The 18,022-nt window shown below is 36.2% G+C and overlaps 1 protein-coding gene across 1 annotated transcript in view; it reads left to right on the forward strand.

Moving 5' to 3' along the window:
• Positions 1–18,022, forward strand: part of LOC150086731 (ubiquitin-like protein 4A-B) — a 110,616-nt gene that overhangs the window by 39,225 nt on the left and 53,369 nt on the right. The window contains exon 2 of the mRNA XM_090371547.1: positions 8,132–8,237. Within this exon, the coding sequence (XP_090227673.1) occupies positions 8,132–8,237 (106 nt within the window). The remainder of the gene's footprint in view (positions 1–8,131; positions 8,238–18,022) is intronic.

Below are 18,022 nucleotides of genomic sequence, written 5' to 3' on the forward strand. Positions count from 1 at the left end.
CTTAAATAAATTTAAGGCTGCGCTGGACAGGTATTTGGAACGAACGGAAGGGTGAAATGAGAGCGGGTTTTTTTTTTTTTTTGCTGATGCTGCATAAGCTTGCTTTCTTGCATCATATGCCTCTACTAATGCTAATGCTTGAGCCTGGCTAACTCAGCCATTTGGGAAAAAGCCTTTAAAAATTCCTCCTGTCATTGACTGGATTCAATCTTCGACCTTTTTCACATGATGTTGGACAATGGTGATTATAACATCCTGTTATCTGTGAGGAAATATTGGCTGATACCAGATTTAGTTATTCTTGGGTCCCTTGTACACATATGTTTAGCTGCCCTAAAAATAATGTCATGTGATCCCTGTAGCAATAATTGCATTGTTCTACAATCCGCTATAGCCATTGGGACTCTAGACAAACCGTGCTCCTGTACTTTTACCTTGCTAGTGCCTGGAGCTGAGGTAGGGGATTTATTTACTTTCTACCATCTCAATGAGGTACTCCTCAGTACCTTTATACCAGGGGTAACCAGTTAATTTTCTTTGTGGTCCATATTAGTAAAAAAAAAGTAACTGACGTGTTCCAAATCCGTTTTTCAAAAGTAGCATAGTAGATTAAGGGAACTTACAAAATTCGCTACTAAAATAATTACTTGCAAAAAAAGATATTCACTTGGGTTTGGATCACTTAGTCTGTGCAAAGTCATTGGCACTGTCTACCAATTGGTGACTCCTTTTTATACATATGTATTTTTAAAATAAATAAATTTTCTGTTTATACTCCGGGACGACCAAGCGGTCAGAGGAGTTCACAAGATAGAATACAAGAAACAGCACCGTATTCAGTAGTCATGGGCTTGAACCCCGATCACTCAAGGCACGTGTACTTATGCACCTGCGCGCCTGACCACTAGGCTACAGCGGCCTTTTTTTTTTTCTTTTCTTTTTTTTTACTTGTTTTTAACACTTTGAAGATTACTGTGCTTGTTATATACAGTAATTAAAATAAATTAACAATTATTTTGCATTTTATAATACATGTTGTATTTACATTGTTTAAATGGAAAATGAAATTTTTTTTTCCCTTATTTTATTGGCATAATTGTTGTTTTTTGCCCTAACTCCATATTTTCTATAGAACCTTAGTCTTGCCAACTGCATTGTTGCCAAATGTGGTACTTTTCAGGAATGTATCTCCCGTGGTTTATGAGGGTTTTCTGGGTTTTTTTTTTTTTTTTAACCATTAAAAATATCAGTGTTTTCCTCTTTGAGCTTTATGAGATTTTATTTATGTTTTACTTGGGGAGGGAACCAGCCTCCTGCACAACCTCCAACCTGGAGGATCAGTGTGTTACTCTTCATCTGATCCCTACCCTTTGACCTGTCTGGCTAGGGTGACCCTACCGGTAGTCCAGCTACCGCCAGCATAGCTCTCTGGGTCATCAGGATACTCAAGCCTCCTCACCGCGACAAGGTGGTAACATTTTGGGGAGGTGGTATCAAGGAACAAAAATAGTAATAGATACAAGCAATAAATTACCAGAAGAAAGTATAATAAATCAAGGAGTTAGACGGGGATGTAGCTTGTCACCACACTTTATATATATCGAGGATATGATATGTAAATAGATAGAAGAAATTAATACAAGTATATATTTAAATACAAAGAATAGGATTAATACACTGTTGTTTGCAGATGATCAAGTAATTATTCAAGATAGTGAAGATGATTTACAAAGAGCAGTATTTAAATTAAACCAAATAACAGAAGAATATAAACTTAAAATATCAACGATGAAAACTAGAACAATAGCTTTTAAAGGGAAAAATACAGTGAGAACAAAAATAGTTATAGACAATAAAATATTAGAACAAGTAAAACATTTTAAATATCTAGGATGTGATATAACTTACGATGTCGAAGAAGATATGAACCAGAAATTGGTGAAATTTCAAAATATATGTGGAACAATAAAAATAACTCTGGCTAAGAAAACAAGTAAAGAAACACAATTGAATTTTACAAAGTAATAGCAATACCAACACCAGCACTTCTTTGTGGTTCTGAAACATGGATACCTAAACAAAGAGACATTAATAGAATACAAGCTGCAGAAATAAAAATTTTAAGATATGCTAAAGGATGTACAAAATTAGATAAAATACCAAATGTAAATATTAGAAAGGAATTAAAGATTTACTCAATTAATGGAAAAATTATAGAATATAGACAAAGATGGAAAGAATGGAAGATAATAGATTCCCTAAAAAAAATTAGCTTATGCATATAGAGCAAAAGGAAAAAGAGACAGAGGAAGACCAAAGAAAAGATGGGCAGACCTTTTTGAGATTGGAACAGGCGGATTGCCTAATCCATGAAGGAAGATAAGATAAAAAAAAAAATATCAGTGAAAGAAGCTTACAGCATGTTTAATTTAAAGAAGGCATAAATGATCAAAGAAATAAGAGAATGGCGCGAATCAGAAATGTGACACCAAGAAGGAGTTAGGGGTACTAGCCAGAATATTATAAGGTTTTGGAAAGCTGCAGTGAGAGTAATTCAAAAGAGATTTTATGTTAACAGTGAGGATGTTGATAACTGTCTTCTAAGTACACGGTCGAAGTGAGTGGTCCTTTAGGCACCTCAGATCACAACTTGGTGATTGTCTCTTCTCCAGTGGAGCCATTATCTCATGGCTATTCTCAACCTTGTGTTGTTTGGCATTACAAGAATGCAAAATGGGATGACCTGTGAGATTTCTTTTCTTCTTTTCCTTGGTCAGATTACTGTTTCAAAACTGCTGATGTCAATGTTTGCTCAGATTGTGTCAATGAAATTATTCTTGTGGGAATGGAATCCTTTATTCCACACTCCACTTTAAAATCTTGTCCTTTATCTAAACCTTGGTTTTCCAATAAATGTGCTAAGGCTGTCCAAGAGAAGAATGTTGCATATCGTAATTGGCTTGTTTCCAATTCTTCAGTTCCATTTTCTGCCTACACCAAAGCTCGCAACAATTGTAAAGCAGATATTAATCAGTCCAAACTAGATTTTGAACAGACTAAGAGTAGAAAACTTGCTTCTTGCCCTAATGGTAGCCGAGCATTCTGGTCTCTTGCCAAAGCTAGTGGCCACAAATTTTGCCCACCTCTGTCAAAACCAGATGGTTCTGTTGTCACTTCAGCCAAGAATAAAGCTGACCTTCTAGCATCCCATTTTTCTCCCAACTCATGTATTAATGATCTTGATAAAACACCTCCCACCATTCCCAACATGCTCCATTCAATGCCTCCTGTGGTCTTCCATCAAAAGGATGTCAGAAGAATTTTGGCAAATCTTGAGGCTAAGAAAGCTCCAGGTTCCGATGGTATTTCTCCACTTGTTCTCAAAACCTGTGCTCCTGACTTACTCCTGTTCTTTGCCGCCTTTTTTCACTTTCTTATTCCAAAGGTGTTTTTTCTTCTTCTTGGAAATTTACTCATATCCAGCCAGTTCCTAAAAAGGGTGACAAATCCCTCCCATCCAGTTATCGTCCCATTGCAATTACTTCTACTCTTTCTAAAGTAATGGAAAAATCAGTTAACTGCCAACGTAAGAGTTGGCGGTTAATTGATTTCTCTGTTACTTTAGAAAGACCTAGAAACCTTCCATGTGAACAATGATTGCCAGTATGGATTTCATCAGTGTCGATCCACTGGTGATATTCTGGCTTATGTTACCCATTTGTGGACAAATTCAATGGAAAAGTTCAGTGAAACATAAGCAGTTGCCCTTGACATCTCAAAGGATTTTGATCGTGTTTGCCATAAAGGGGTTCTAAACAAGCTTCCATATTATGGTCTGCCAACTGTTTTTTGTAATTGGTTATCCAGTTTTCTCTCTGATAGCTCACTGAAAGTGATGGTAGTGGCTCTCCGTCTTCTAACTTCTCCACGAATGCTGGTGTCCCCTAAGGTTCAGTTCTTTTCCCCTTGTATATTAATGACCTTCTTCCATTGACTGGAAATCCTATCCATAGTTTTGCCGATGATAGCACATTGCATTCCACTTTCCATTTTGAGAAACCTTGCCCTGCTCAATTAGCTCCAACTTCTCAAATATCTGCTATCAATTCCTTAAATGCCAATCTCCAGGTAATTCTCCAGTAGGCAAAGACAACTTAGTTGATTTCAATCCTTCTAAAACTCAGTCTTGTCTTATATCTTGCAAAAAGGATTCTTCTGCTCCTGTGCTTATCTTTGCTGACACTCTGATTTCTAAGCAAAATGATATATCTCTTTTGGGGATTACCCTGACTTCTAATCCCTCTTGGCACAAGCAAATATTGCTTCCTCTGCATCTAAAAAACTTGGTTTTCTTTTTCGCTTTTGGTGTTACTTTTCTTCCAAACAGCTGTTCACCCTGTACAAATTGCAAATCTACCCTACTATGGAATATTGCTCTGACATCTGGGGCGGTGCCCCCAAAACCTCTCTCAGGCTTCTAGATTCCATTCAGAAGAGGGCAGTTAGGTTAATTAATGACTCCTCTCTTACAGAGTCTCTCCACTTGCTGTCTCATAGATGTACTGTTTCTGCTGCTTGCCTTTTCTACAGATACTTCCATGGGCACTGTTCTTCTGAATTGGTTTCTATAATTCACGCTCTCTCTTTAAAAACAGTCAGAACACATGCCACCACCAGCCAACATCCATTTACTGTCCAACTTCAAACACACAGAACCAACTTTTCAACTTCCTTGTTTATTCATTCAACTGCCGTTTTCTGGAACAACCTTCCATCATATGTCTTTCCTGCAAATTACAGTCTGCAGAAGTTCAAGGCTAATGTCAACAAATATCTTCTTTCATCGTCTCAATCTCCAACCCAAGCACGGTATTAAGTACTGTAGGTTCTAATACCTCTTGTTTGCGGTTTTCATAAAAAAAAAAAAACACGGTTCAATCAAGCAAGAGTTAACATCCCAGTACTGGACAGTTTGCTTTCGTTTAAGGCTGAACCATTTGGAAAAAAGACTAGCCTTAAAACTTTGAAGCAAGTACAGGGTGGCGGATGGTTTCCAAAAAAATTAAAAAAAATTGATGTGACTTTTAAAATCTGGAAAATTGGGTTCAGGAAACAGCAACCGTTCCATGATTGATTCAGAGTTGTTAACTCCCATGCCTACTCAGGGATATGAAAGAGTTTGTTTATGTATGAGTTGCATAAATGAACTCCTTCATACGTGATGAAGGAGTTCATTCCCCAGGCCAGTGTGGGACAGCTGCAAAAAGCATGCTCCACCATAGGAGTCCCCTTCCCCCAATCCACTTCCCGCCACCCTGTGTGGCCCTACCCCCTTTTTCCTGGTGGCTCACTCTTCTACCCAATTTCAACTCCCAACCTCTGAACCAGGATGAGCATCCTGTATCAGGAGTCCCCTTACTGTCTCCCCTTTTAAATCAGGTGAGTGTCTCAGCATTGCCCCCTCTGTTTGATATTCCTTTTATCCCACCTCTTCCTATTGCCCATTATCTCCTTTTCAATAAAAAAATTTTCTTTATTTATTATTATTATTTTTTGGCTCACCTTGGATGCCCCCTGGTGCTGCCAGACAAAAAAACAATGTTAGTGTGATCGACATCTAATCAGGAAATGACCTATGTAATTATTTACCTGTGCATTTGTAGTGCACGGCATTTTCAACATTGAATAAATTTCACTGTATAATTATTTACCTGCGTTCACATAGGTCACTTAGGAAAAGGCCTTTTGCTTCAGGTTCCCATAATGCACGAAGAATATTGTTGCATCCGAAAGAGCAGGAATAAAATATTTAGCTAAAATATTTAAAATATTTATAAATGACTAAGCTACTTACAAATATACAATATTCATTAAAATACAAAAAAAAGTTACAATGGAACATAAAATGTTAGACAGGGAAGCACGTGGCATGAGGTTGGTGAAAGTTATGGAGGCAGTTGTCAATAACTAATTGCATTTTTAGTGACATAATTGCCTCGCTCTCTTCTCCCATTGGCTCGAATAAATATCGCTAGGAGGAAGACTTTTTTAATGTATAGAGAAATGACTAAACAACTTTTGTGGTGATTCAGGTAATAAACTTTTTGTATACTCTAAGACATGTTTATTCATTTATTATTTGATATTAAATGGCCAGTTCATGAAAGCAAAAGGGGAGGCCAATTCATGGAACGGACAAAAAATTTTCCCATTTCATGAAGTGGTTAAATTTCACGATTTACTTTGATGGAAAATCTTATTTCCCTAAGAGTGCTGTTGGAGTTAGAGAATCCCTGTGAGCACTTCATCTGACTTTCACATTTGTAAAACTTTCAGAAGCTTGCAATTACAGATAATGTTATATCCAGTGCCAGTAACAGTGTACTAAAAGGATTTGAACAGAACTAACCTGAAATACAAATTGTTTTATTATTTGCTAAATTGAATAAATTAAACTCTCATTAAAATTGATTTGAGACATATCTGCAAGGACACCAAACAAAAGATTGGCTGAGCTTTTATCTCCAGATAAAAATTTATTTGTATAATTTATACATTCATTTTGTTTGAAAGTTTCACATATAGCTACTTTGAATTTTTCATAGTTGTAAATTATGATCAAAAAAGCAAGTTGGAACACCTTTTCTTCAGATATGTATATTTTTTGAAGCTGTTTTTATATCCTTAATGGAAATCATTGTAAGTATTAAATGACAATAGAAACAATTTTTTTTAATATGAAGGATGAATGGAGCCAACATGGATAGTGTAGTGGTCACAGAATATAGAAAAGATTCCTTGCCCAGTGTGATCACGATTTTGCATTTTAATCATGATGCCAAAGTTTTGTAAGGGTATCTACATCAGGAAAAAAATTTGTCAGTTTCTTAGTTCATAGGTATTTGTCTTTAAATGCTACCTTTCTAAGTTAGAAAGTTGTAACATGTGCTGTGTGTATGAGTATGATAATAATCTGTGTGTGTCATGTGAGAATACTGTTGTGATAGATTAAAAAAAAAAAAAAAAAAAAAAAAAAAAGTTTGAAAACCATTGTCTTAGACAATATTTGACAATCCTTTTCCTCATTAATCTCTGCCAGAAGTCTTAACAATATATCAGTGCTTTTCATTGAATTTCTGAAATTGGTACTGATTGCAGTGATTATTCTGGGAATTTGGTATCTAGCAATCTTTATATGAGGGTTCTCCAGTGCATGCTAATACTATTTATTTTATTTTATTTATTTTTATGTGAAATGCTTGCTACAGTTGATTATACATTTTGTCAGTCTTTTTATCTTAAGACACTTGATTTCTTAAATAAAAATATTTATTAAAAAGCTGCAGATTAAATACTTTATGATATGACAGAAGAACCAAGTAAACAGTAGCATACCAAAAATTGGGTTAACCATTCTCAAGTTATAAGATAGATGTAAAAATGATCATTGTATAAGGCAATGGTCAGGCCACACCTTAAGTACTGTGTACAGGTCTAGAGGCCTCATTTTAGGAAGGCTCTATTAGTTGCTAGAATAAATACAGAGAAGAGCAACAAGATTGGCAAGGGGAACAAAGGGGTGCTCTTACCAAGAAAGGCTTAAGTTTTGCAAATTGCAGCATCTAGAGACTAGGCACCTGCAAGGTGATCTGATTGAGGTGTATCTCAATCAGGTAATCTTGCCTCAATCAATATGAATGGTTTGAGGAGGCTCAATGCTGATGGAATTCTTTCTCTTGCTCGGATTACGCATCTGAGGGGGCATAAATTCAAATTGAAGAAAGACGGTTGTAGAATAGATGTGTGGAAATTTACCTTTAGCCAGTGGGTGGTTGATTGCTGGAACAAACTTCCATCTGTCATTGTGGAAGTTGATAGCTTAAATAAATTCAAGGAAGAAAGAAGTGAAAAAACTTTTGGAGAGATTGGATAGGTGAAATGGGAAGGTTTTTTTTTTTTTTTTGGTTGATACTTTATAAGCTTGCTTTCTTGCATTGTATGCCTCAACTAATGCAGTATGAAATAAATGAGCATGTTTTCCACTTATTATATCACTAGAATTTGTCATGCCTAGTATATAGGTCTTTAAAATTTATTAGTCACATTTTAAGACATTCTGCTGGTTTATTAGGTTTCGGCAAGTTCCTCTATCAGTGCTGTAAAGAAAATTGTTGCTCAAGAACTTCAAATTCCTGTTGATCAACAGAAGCTTGTTTTCAGAGGGAAAACACTTTCTGGTAAGTAATAATGCCAAGAAAGCTTGTTAGTCATATAATAATTTACTGTGGTTATCAAAGCCAGGTTGACATTTAACTCTTGGTGGTCCAGCATTATTTCTGCTGTCTTCCCATTCTGGTCCAGCAAGAAAATTTTCTTGTTTGTTTAGACAAACAAGAAAATTCAAATAAATGAACTAAAGTTCATTTATTGAAACCAAAACCCAGTCACTCCATATGGAAGTGATTTATCTGGAATGGAAGTAACTTATTTGAAAGAATTTCATTGACATAATTATTTGTTTCATTCAAAATTTCTTCAAACAAAGAATCAGTAAAACAAACAGCTGAAAATATTCAAGTTCAGTTTTTGGAATATATGAATTACTCAAACAAAATCCACAGTTTGAAACAGAAAAAAGAAAATTTTGAGTGAAACATCATTTATCTTGCTTGGTTTCCAGTTTCCATACCAGCATTAGTTCATAGGCCATCATCGATTTCTTTGTCAATGCTACAAGATATATCATTGGGATCAAAAATAGCATCATCGTCACTATCAGATAAAAGTAAATCAAATTTAAAATGGTTAGGGAAGGACGTTACATTGTTTCTATCTATTTAAATTATAATATATCTAAATTACCATGAGTTTTGATACATTTTATTTAGTTGCTACCTAAACCAATATACATTGAGTAACGTTTCGGGTACCTTGCCGATACCCATTATCAGGCCTTGCTGTTGGGAGATAAAAAGAACTTATTTTACATTGAGCAGATCTAAATAACAATCAACTAAGCTGCATTTACATATGATCAATTCTATTTTACAGAATATAGATGAAAAGTTCTAGGTTATAATAACAAATTAGCAGTTAGCATATCTAAGTTATGATTACAATCTAAAGGACCAATTCTATGTTACAGTTTTGTTACAATGATCTATTTTCAGTTGCATTATGGTTAACCTCATCATCATCATCAGCCATTTTCAATCCACTTCAGGATGAAGGCCTCTCCGGCAACTTTCCAGTTCCTTCTGTTTTGAGCACTGGCCATTCATTTACTACCCACAAACTCATGAATTTCATCTATCCATCTCCGCCTTTGTCTTCCAGGTTTTCTTCTAGCTCCCCTTAGGTACCATTCTGTTATTTTCTTAGTCCATCTGTCATCATGTCTTCGAGCTATGTGGCCTGCCCAAGACCATTTTAGTTCTTTAGTTTTGATAAGCATGTCCTTTACTTCAGTTTGCTGCCTAAGCCATGTGTTTCTCTTCTTATCTAACAGTCTGATTCCTAATATAATTCGTTCCATTCTTCGCTCTGTAGTTCTGAGCTTCTCTTCCATTCTTTTGGTGAGTGCCCAAGTTTCACTTCCATAAGTCATGGTGGAGAGTATACATTGGTTCATTATTTTACGTTTCAGACAAACTGGGATATTGCTCTTCAGTATGTGACTATATTTCCTGAATGCTATCCATCCAAAATTTATTCTTCTCTTCACTTCCAGCCATTTATCATTATTACAGCTAATAACTTGTCCCAGATAAGTATATGACTCCACTTTTGCAATTACTGCTCCTTCAATCATTATTTCCCTTTCTGTGGCATACTTGTTCATCATTTCTTTTGTTTTAGCAATATTCATCTTTAGTCCAAAATCCTTACTAACTGTGCATAACTGATTAAGATTTTCCTCTAATTCTTTGGGATCGTGGCTTATGACCACAATGTCATCTGCAAATCGTAAATGGTTTAGGTACTCTCCGTTCACATTGACTCCTTTCTGCGACCAGTCTAATCTTCTGAATGTTTCCTCAAGGGCAGCAGTAAACAGCTTCAGAGATATTGCGTCTCCTTGTCAAACTCCTTTCTCGGTTTTAAATTTCCTACTGTCTTTGTCTGGTCTAATAAAGGAGGTAGCATTCTCATATATTTTCTTAAAAATCATATGTGGGGTATCTATGCTTTGTCTTTCCAGTGCCTGAAACATTGCCTTATGCTGTATGGAGTCAAATGCCTTTTCATAATCCACAAATGCCAGGCATAATGGTGTTTTATATTCATTTGCTTTCTCCTTTAGCTGTGATATTACGTGAAGGTGATCCATAGTTGAGAATCCTGTCCTAAAGCCAGTTTGCTCTTTCGGTTGATTCTCATCACGGTTAACCAATTTTTAATTAAATAAATAAACTTCTTACCTGCTGACCGAATCCTCATGCTGGACGCTCAGACCTAAATGGGCAAGAGGCTCGGTCAGCAGTACATTTATATGTAAGGTATTCATATAGCTAGCCAATAAACCCCAGGGGCTCACATCTGGTGAGTATAGGCTTGGCACACCTAGGGTCCTGAGGTGGATATCATCATTCTTCTCTTCCTTGGTGATTCCCTTCTACTTCTCTCTCTCTCTCTCTCTCTCTCTCTCTCTCTCTCTCTCTCTCTCTCTCTCTCTCTCTCTCTCTCTCTCTCTCTCTCTCTCTCTCTCTCTCTCTCTCTCTCTCTCAGGGTAATTCAGAAATTTTTTTTTTTGGCTGGTGCAGCAAAAGCCTCAGGCTTCATTGCACCATATGGCTAATGATAATAAGAAGAATAGTGCTGGTTGCCTATGCTGAATCCAAGGTGCTTGTGCGGTGACTTTTGTTCTCTTTCTCTGGTTCCAGGTTGCGGTGTAGAGGATACCTGAGTTGACCTTTGCTCATCAGGTGTGTAGGCTGTGTTTCTGGGGTCTGGAAGAGGGTGTAAGCTGTCTGCTCTTCTGGTTGATTCGTTTCTTTTTCTTTCCTGGAACCTTATTTCTTCACTTATTTTTTCTTTAAAGAGATGAATACACTGTGGGTTGAAATCAACACCCTGTTTTCTATTGATTGTTGAGGATCCAAATAATTTGATAAGGATGGCTTCTTTAAATTTTCTTTTGTTATACTGTATCTGTGGAAATGGTGCTTGTGTTACTGAAATTCCAGGTGTCACCACATTGGAAGGCGTGGAGAGCTGTATCGGATTGTTGAATTCTGCCATATTCCACATCTTTTTTGTACTCTTCTATTCTACACTATAGGCGTTGGTAATATATTTTTTTTTTTTTTTTTTTTTTTTATCCAGTAAGGCTCGTAGTTTTCTTTTTAATTTTTTCTTGAGGTTGCTGGTGGGATCTGTTTTTAACACTTTGTAGGTGCTTTTAGAAGCTCTTCTGCTTTCTCGATGTAGTTTTCCTTGTCAATAATGACTTTTTTTTTTTTTTTTGCATTTTACTCTGATCCAAGCCTGAGGCGGGATTCGAACCTGCGACCTTTGGGTTGCCAGGCAGGCACTTTACCCACCTGGCTAGCTCGGTCGGCAATAATGACTTGTGTTCCCTTTGTCTGCTTTAGATATGTGTATATTTCCATCTTCTTTCAGGTTTTTCAATGCTTTCCATTCTTCTGTGTGGATAGGTTGTTGTTCTTATTGTAGATCTTCTTGTAGTTTGAGCTGTATATTAATTGCATGGCTGTGATATTGATCTTATCTTTGGCTAGATTATCCTGAACATGCTTTAGACTATTGTGGATGTGAGCTAGGAAATCTAATGTGGGGATATGGTTTGGTGTCGGTTTAAAATTAAGCTGTCTGGAATCATGGCACAGATAATTTACAAAAATTCTTTGAAGCTATAACAGTCACCACCAAAAAATTTATTTCAAAATGGAAATCGAGAACAACGGCCAAATTCCGTTTCTGGACATCCTTTTTTCAAGAAAGACCAAAAAAGCTACATAGGGATGCTTTCAGAAAATCCACAGATACCGGCATCATACTAAACTATAAATCCTGCCTTTCTTTACAAAAATAGGCGTTCTAAAGTCTTTCATCCAGAGAGCCTATAGTATTTGCAATGAAGATAATATACAACTAGAACTAAATACAATAACCAAGGTTGCCTTAAAGAACGGATATCCGATTCATGTCATCAATAAAGCCACCAAAGACACCTCCTAGTCCATTACACAACCACAACCTAGCATCAACAGAAGCACCTCCATATGTATAACATACATACCTTCAATCAGCTCTAAAATAGCCAAAGAAGCCAAGAAATTTGGGATCTTCACCTTCTACAAAAGTTCAGCCTCCATCAAACAGATCATAAAGCTACAGTCCCAGATAATCCTAGAGGTGCTATATATAAGGTAGTGTGGATGTGGTAGTATATATATAGGGGAATCATACAGATGCCTGCAGTGTAGAATAAAAGAGCACAAAAATGTTGTAGAATATGGCAGAATTCAACAATCCGATACAGCTCTCCGCGCCTTCCAATGTGGTAACACCTGGAATTTCTGTAACACAAGCATCCTTTCCACAGGTAGACAGTATAACAGAAGAAAATTTAAAGAAGCCTTACTTATCAAATTATTTGGATCCTCAGCAATCAATAGAAAACAGGGATTGATTTCAACCCACAGTATATTCATCTCTTTAAAGAAAAAATAAGTGAAGAAATAAGGTTCCAGGAAAGAAAACAAAACAAAATCAACCAGAGGAGCAGACAGCGTACACCCTCTTCCAGACCCCAGAAACAGCCTACACACTTGATGAGCAAAGGTCAACTCAGGTCATTGCACAAGCACCCTGGATTCAGGATAGGCAACCGGCACTATTCTTATTGGCTAACTATATGAATATCTTACCTATAAATGTATTGCTGACTTGAGCCTCTTGCCCATTTAGGTCTGAGCATCCGGCAGGAGGATTCGGTCAGCAGGTAAGAAGTTTATTTATTTAATTAAAAATAGGTTAACTGTAATGCAACTGAAAATAGCTCATTGTAACATAACTGTAACATAGAATTGCTCCTTTAGATTGTAATCATAACTTAGATATGCTAATTGCTAATTATAACCTAGAACTTTTCATCTATTTTCTGTAAATTATAATTGATCATATGTAAATGCAGCTTAGTTGATTGTTATTTAGATCTGCTCAATGTAAAATATAAGTTATTATTGTCTCCGAACAGCAAGGTCTGATGATGGGTATCTGCAAGGTACATGAAACATTACTCAATGTATATTAGCTTAGGTAACACCTAAATAAAATATATTATAACTTAAATAAATCAAATTTGAATCAGAAAGCTCCAAAAATTTCTCAATTTCTTCATGAGATGTTGACGACATGATTAAACAGTTTGTTTCTGGTAGAGAGTAAATACATAGTGAACACTAAAAATGAATCAAAACTGTAACCACTTGCTGTTAACAATTGAATATAAACATTCAATTATTTCGTAAAATTGTTTGTACAAAGTATAAGTATAAGACAGTTCAATAATTAGTGAAGGCAGTTCAATGATTAGAGCAGGAAAACATGCTATACTTGGGAAAACAAAGGTGCATCTGATACGACATTGGACCACAAAGGGTTAATATTAGTTAGAAGATTCTGTTGTGAGTGTCTTCTTTTATTAAAGCCTGTGAAAAATAGCCATGTGAAATTGTGGTTAACCCAGCAACAATTACGGTAAATTCTTTTAAAATATGGCCTCCTTAGGAATTGAGTTGCCATATTATGAAATTTTTTGGATTTTAGAGAAGCCTAGTGGTTGAGCAGTTCTGGGGAATGTTCCGATTAATATTAAGGAGTAATTTAGAACAGTGTATGTGCATTCTTTATCGCTTTACACCACATTTTGTTTTTATTAATGTACTGTGAAGAAATTAAATTCAGTCAATTTCTTGCACTTAGTAACAAAGATCGCTGTGTTGTTTTGCCACCATTATGACTGTTCATGCAGCTGATGAGTTGTATGCTAAAATAAGCACTCTATTGTTTCTTATGTATAATTGTATATAACATGCTGATTTTAAAAATCAATTATAATTAAACAGCCCCAAGCATGAACTTATCAGATATATGTTTTGTCTGTTGATGTACATATTCACATACCAATTTGCATGTTGTGCAGGCTGAGAAACTCATAATTCAAAAGGGACACCCCTCCTTCCTCTGTCTGAGATTGGCTTGCTGCAGCCTCGACTAAAGAAGAGAAATTCTTCCAGTTGTCAACAGGAATCAAACCCAGACCTCTGGATGCAGACTACTGGCAGATGGTCATGTATCATGCCAGTTAAGCTGCCATGACATGCTGCATACCTGCTAAAGGAGCATATCCATACTTTAGGATATTATTTGTCATTATAACTCATGCAAAAGTGGGGATTATAATGGCAAAAAAAAATCTCAGAAAAAAAATATTACAGTGCTCTCTTTTAATGCTTTTGCTTATTTTGTAAAATTTGTGATTTAGTGCAAGTTGCTCTCATCATTTATAGCTATGACAGCTCGTGGAGTGCTTGCATGAGCTGATCAAGTTTACATCATTTTAAAATAGCTGGGAGGAGGGGAGGGAAAATCTAATTTATGTAAGCGATTAACCATAAATTTAATCAAGTATACATTTTTCCATCTGTACTTGGGCATTTTCTATCTCTCTTCACTTTCAGCAGTTCTGAAATAAGCATCAGACTAAATTGGTGGCCAGATCACACAAACAGTATATGACCAATCCTGTTGTAAGAGCAGTTGGAACTAAGTTATAAAGTTTACTGAATACAAGATAGCACTAAAGAAGAGAAATGTGCCCATTTTTGCATAGATTCTTAAACACAAATGAGATCATAGGCATGAGTGCTAGATTGCTTTCTTAACATTTATGAACTGTCAAATGATGATGATAGAGGGGAAGGTTAAACTTTAGAACAAGACTCTTAACCCATGGATCTTTGTAACAGAAAATGATGGCCAGATCTAGGTCTAACCTGCTGCTTTGCACCGATTGTCTGCTAATCACCACGATTTTGCATTAGAGGAATGCCATTCTGCAAACGAGTAGGGGTGGCAGAAATTTAATAGACTTTCACGTTTGGCTAGTAAAAAAAAGGTTAGTTTAATTTATGCCACCAAATTCGGGACAGATTCTAGCAAAATTTTGCAAGGTGATCTGATTGAGGTGTATAAAGCCTTGAATGGTTTGAGCATGCTCAATGCTGATGGGATTCTTACTCTTGCTCAGAATAATTGCCTGAGAGGGCATAAATTCAAATTAAGGAAAGACAGTTGTAGGATAGATGTGCGGAAGTTTACCTTTAGCCAGCGGGTAGTTGATTGGTGGAATAGACTGCCATCTTTTGTTGTGGAAGTTGATAGCCTAAATAAATTTAAGGCTGAGCTGGATAGGTATTTGGAACAAATGGAGGGGTGAAATCGGTGCTTTTTTTTCCTTTTTTTTTTGGCTGATGCTGCATAAGCTTGCTTTCTTGCATCGTATGCCTCTACTAATGCTAATAAACAGTGTTCATACTGTTTAGTATGCACAGTTTTTTGCTGAATCCATCCCGAATTTGGCTTAAACTAACCTGACCTTTTTTGATTAATGGAAATGAAAGTCTATTAAGAAAACTCCTACTACAAACAAAGTGAGATTTCCTGGCCTGTTTATTGTATTCCTGCTGGCTCTACTTGCTTGCAGAACGACATTCGCTCAAACTCAAAATAGTGGCAATTAGCCAATTAGTGCAAAGCAGTGGGTAGAGCTAGATCTGGCCATCATTTGCCATCACAAAGTCTATAGGTGAGAGTCTTCTTCTAAAGTTTAACCTTCCTCCCTATTACATTTTATAATGTTCTTTTGGTTTCTGCTATCTGAAGTTTCGAAGGAACCAGTTTTTACTAGAAGGTACACAGTAAGAACAACCAGTTTCTACTAAAAATGTTGGTAAATACTAGGAGAAGAAAACATCTCCAGAAATAGAATTTTTCAGGCTCTGTAAATTAATAAATAGATTAAAACTTTAGACAAGTGAAATGCTTTTATTTCAAGTACAGTCAGTCCTCGTATAGCACAATAGTTGTGTTCCTTGAAACCCTCATGCAATGCAAAATTGTGCAATATAAAGAATAGGCCCTATGGGAAAAATAGGATTAGGTGCCAACCACCCAAGATTGAACTCACATTTGTAACCAAAACATTACTAAACACAATAAATAATCGTAATAAAATATTGCTAATGCTTTTGCTTCTATAGTAAGCAAACTTGTTCTTTGTTTGATTTTCTATCCAAACAGATGACAGCCGTTCCATCTCTTCCAGTTCTTTGTGTCTTGATCTAATGGATTTTATTACACTTTGAGTTGTTCCTGCTATGAAAGTTGTTTTTATTTTCTCTGCATTCTTTCGAATTCTCGGCGTTGCATCATTTAGGCCTGTAGCACGTGCAATATCACATGGTCTTTCATTTCACTCAAAGTGTTTCACAATTTCATATTTTTTCTCTATTGACAGAGGTGGACTGGCCATAAGCCTTACCAGAGAAACCTTGGTGGGCCGAAGGCCAGTGTGATTTTGGCTGTAAATGCTAGTATGAGGCCGTTACAAATTTTCCCGGGTAAGAATTTTTGACCCAGTCCGCATTAATATTGCTTTTCTTTTTCTCTCTGAATCTGTAGTGTCTTCACCAGGATGCTTGCTTTTCACACTTTTTACTCTTAAGTATTAAGTATTTAATACTTAAGAGTAACTTTTAAGTAAGTATTAGGCATGTTTGATACACATAAACAAAGCTGCATGCATATAGCAACTGAATAAAGAACACCGTAAAGGCAGAGACATACTATTAACACTTCACTAGTTCACATTTTACTAAAGCACATTTCTGGGGGTTACTACATAAAACAATAAAAACAATTTCCAGTTCCGTTCCTGGTAGTGGAATCTATTATAAACTGGTAGTAAACTCGATCTAATTGCATTTGCAATAATACCGATAGCTGGAATTGTGTGGGTTTTTATGTTATTATGTTGAAATGTGTTTCCCCTTCACTGATATAAAAAACATAAATACATTTTCAGAATATTCTCTTCATTCCTATTGTGTTGTGTTCAGTTGGGGTGATTCCACATTCGACTGCCATTTCTTGTAAACACAGGTGAATCGTGCATAAGCAAATTCGGTTCCATGTTATACACAATATCGTTCTCCTATTTATAAATTGTGTATAGTCGAATTGGTGTAGTGTAAACATGTGTTATACGAGGACTGACTGTATTTTGAACATTGAATAATAGATTTTGCAGTGAATGCCTTGAGTAATAATAGCTGTTACAGCAAACTCTTTTAATAGTTAATATATTGGCATTAGTAAAGGCACATGATGAAAGAAAGCAAGCTTATATAGATGGCATCAGCCAGAAAAAAAAAAAAACTTCTAATTTCACCCATCCACTCGCTCCGAATGTGTCTAGTTCTGCCTTGAATCTATTTAAGCTATCAACCTCTACGACAACAGATGGAAGCTTGTTCCAGCAATCAACCACATGCTGGTTAAAGGCAGACTTCCACACATCTATCCTACAACTGTCTTTCCTCAATTTGAATTTATGCCTTCTCAGGTGATTATTCTGAGCAAGAGGAAGAATCCCATCAGCATTGAGCATGCTCAAACCATTCAAAGCTTTATACACCTCAATCAGATTACCTCGCAGGTGCCTAGCCTCCAGACACTGTAATTTGCAAAACTTAAGCCTTTTTTCGTAAGAGCAACCCTTTGTTCCATTCACTAATCTTGTTGCCCTTCTCTGTACTTGTTCCAACAGCTCTACATCCCTCTTAAAATGATACCTCGAGACCTGTATACAGTACTCAAGGTGTGGCCTGACCATTGCCTTATATAATGGGATAATCACCTCCTTATCCCTGCTAGAAAAATTCCTATATATCATTGATATTCCTGTATACCCCGGTCAGTGTAGTATCACACA

The sequence above is a fragment of the Mastigoproctus giganteus genome, chromosome 4 (assembly GCF_048544385.1).
Source record: "Mastigoproctus giganteus isolate SK-2022 chromosome 4, ASM4854438v1, whole genome shotgun sequence".
In the NCBI taxonomy this organism is placed as follows: Eukaryota; Metazoa; Arthropoda; class Arachnida; order Uropygi; family Thelyphonidae; genus Mastigoproctus; species Mastigoproctus giganteus.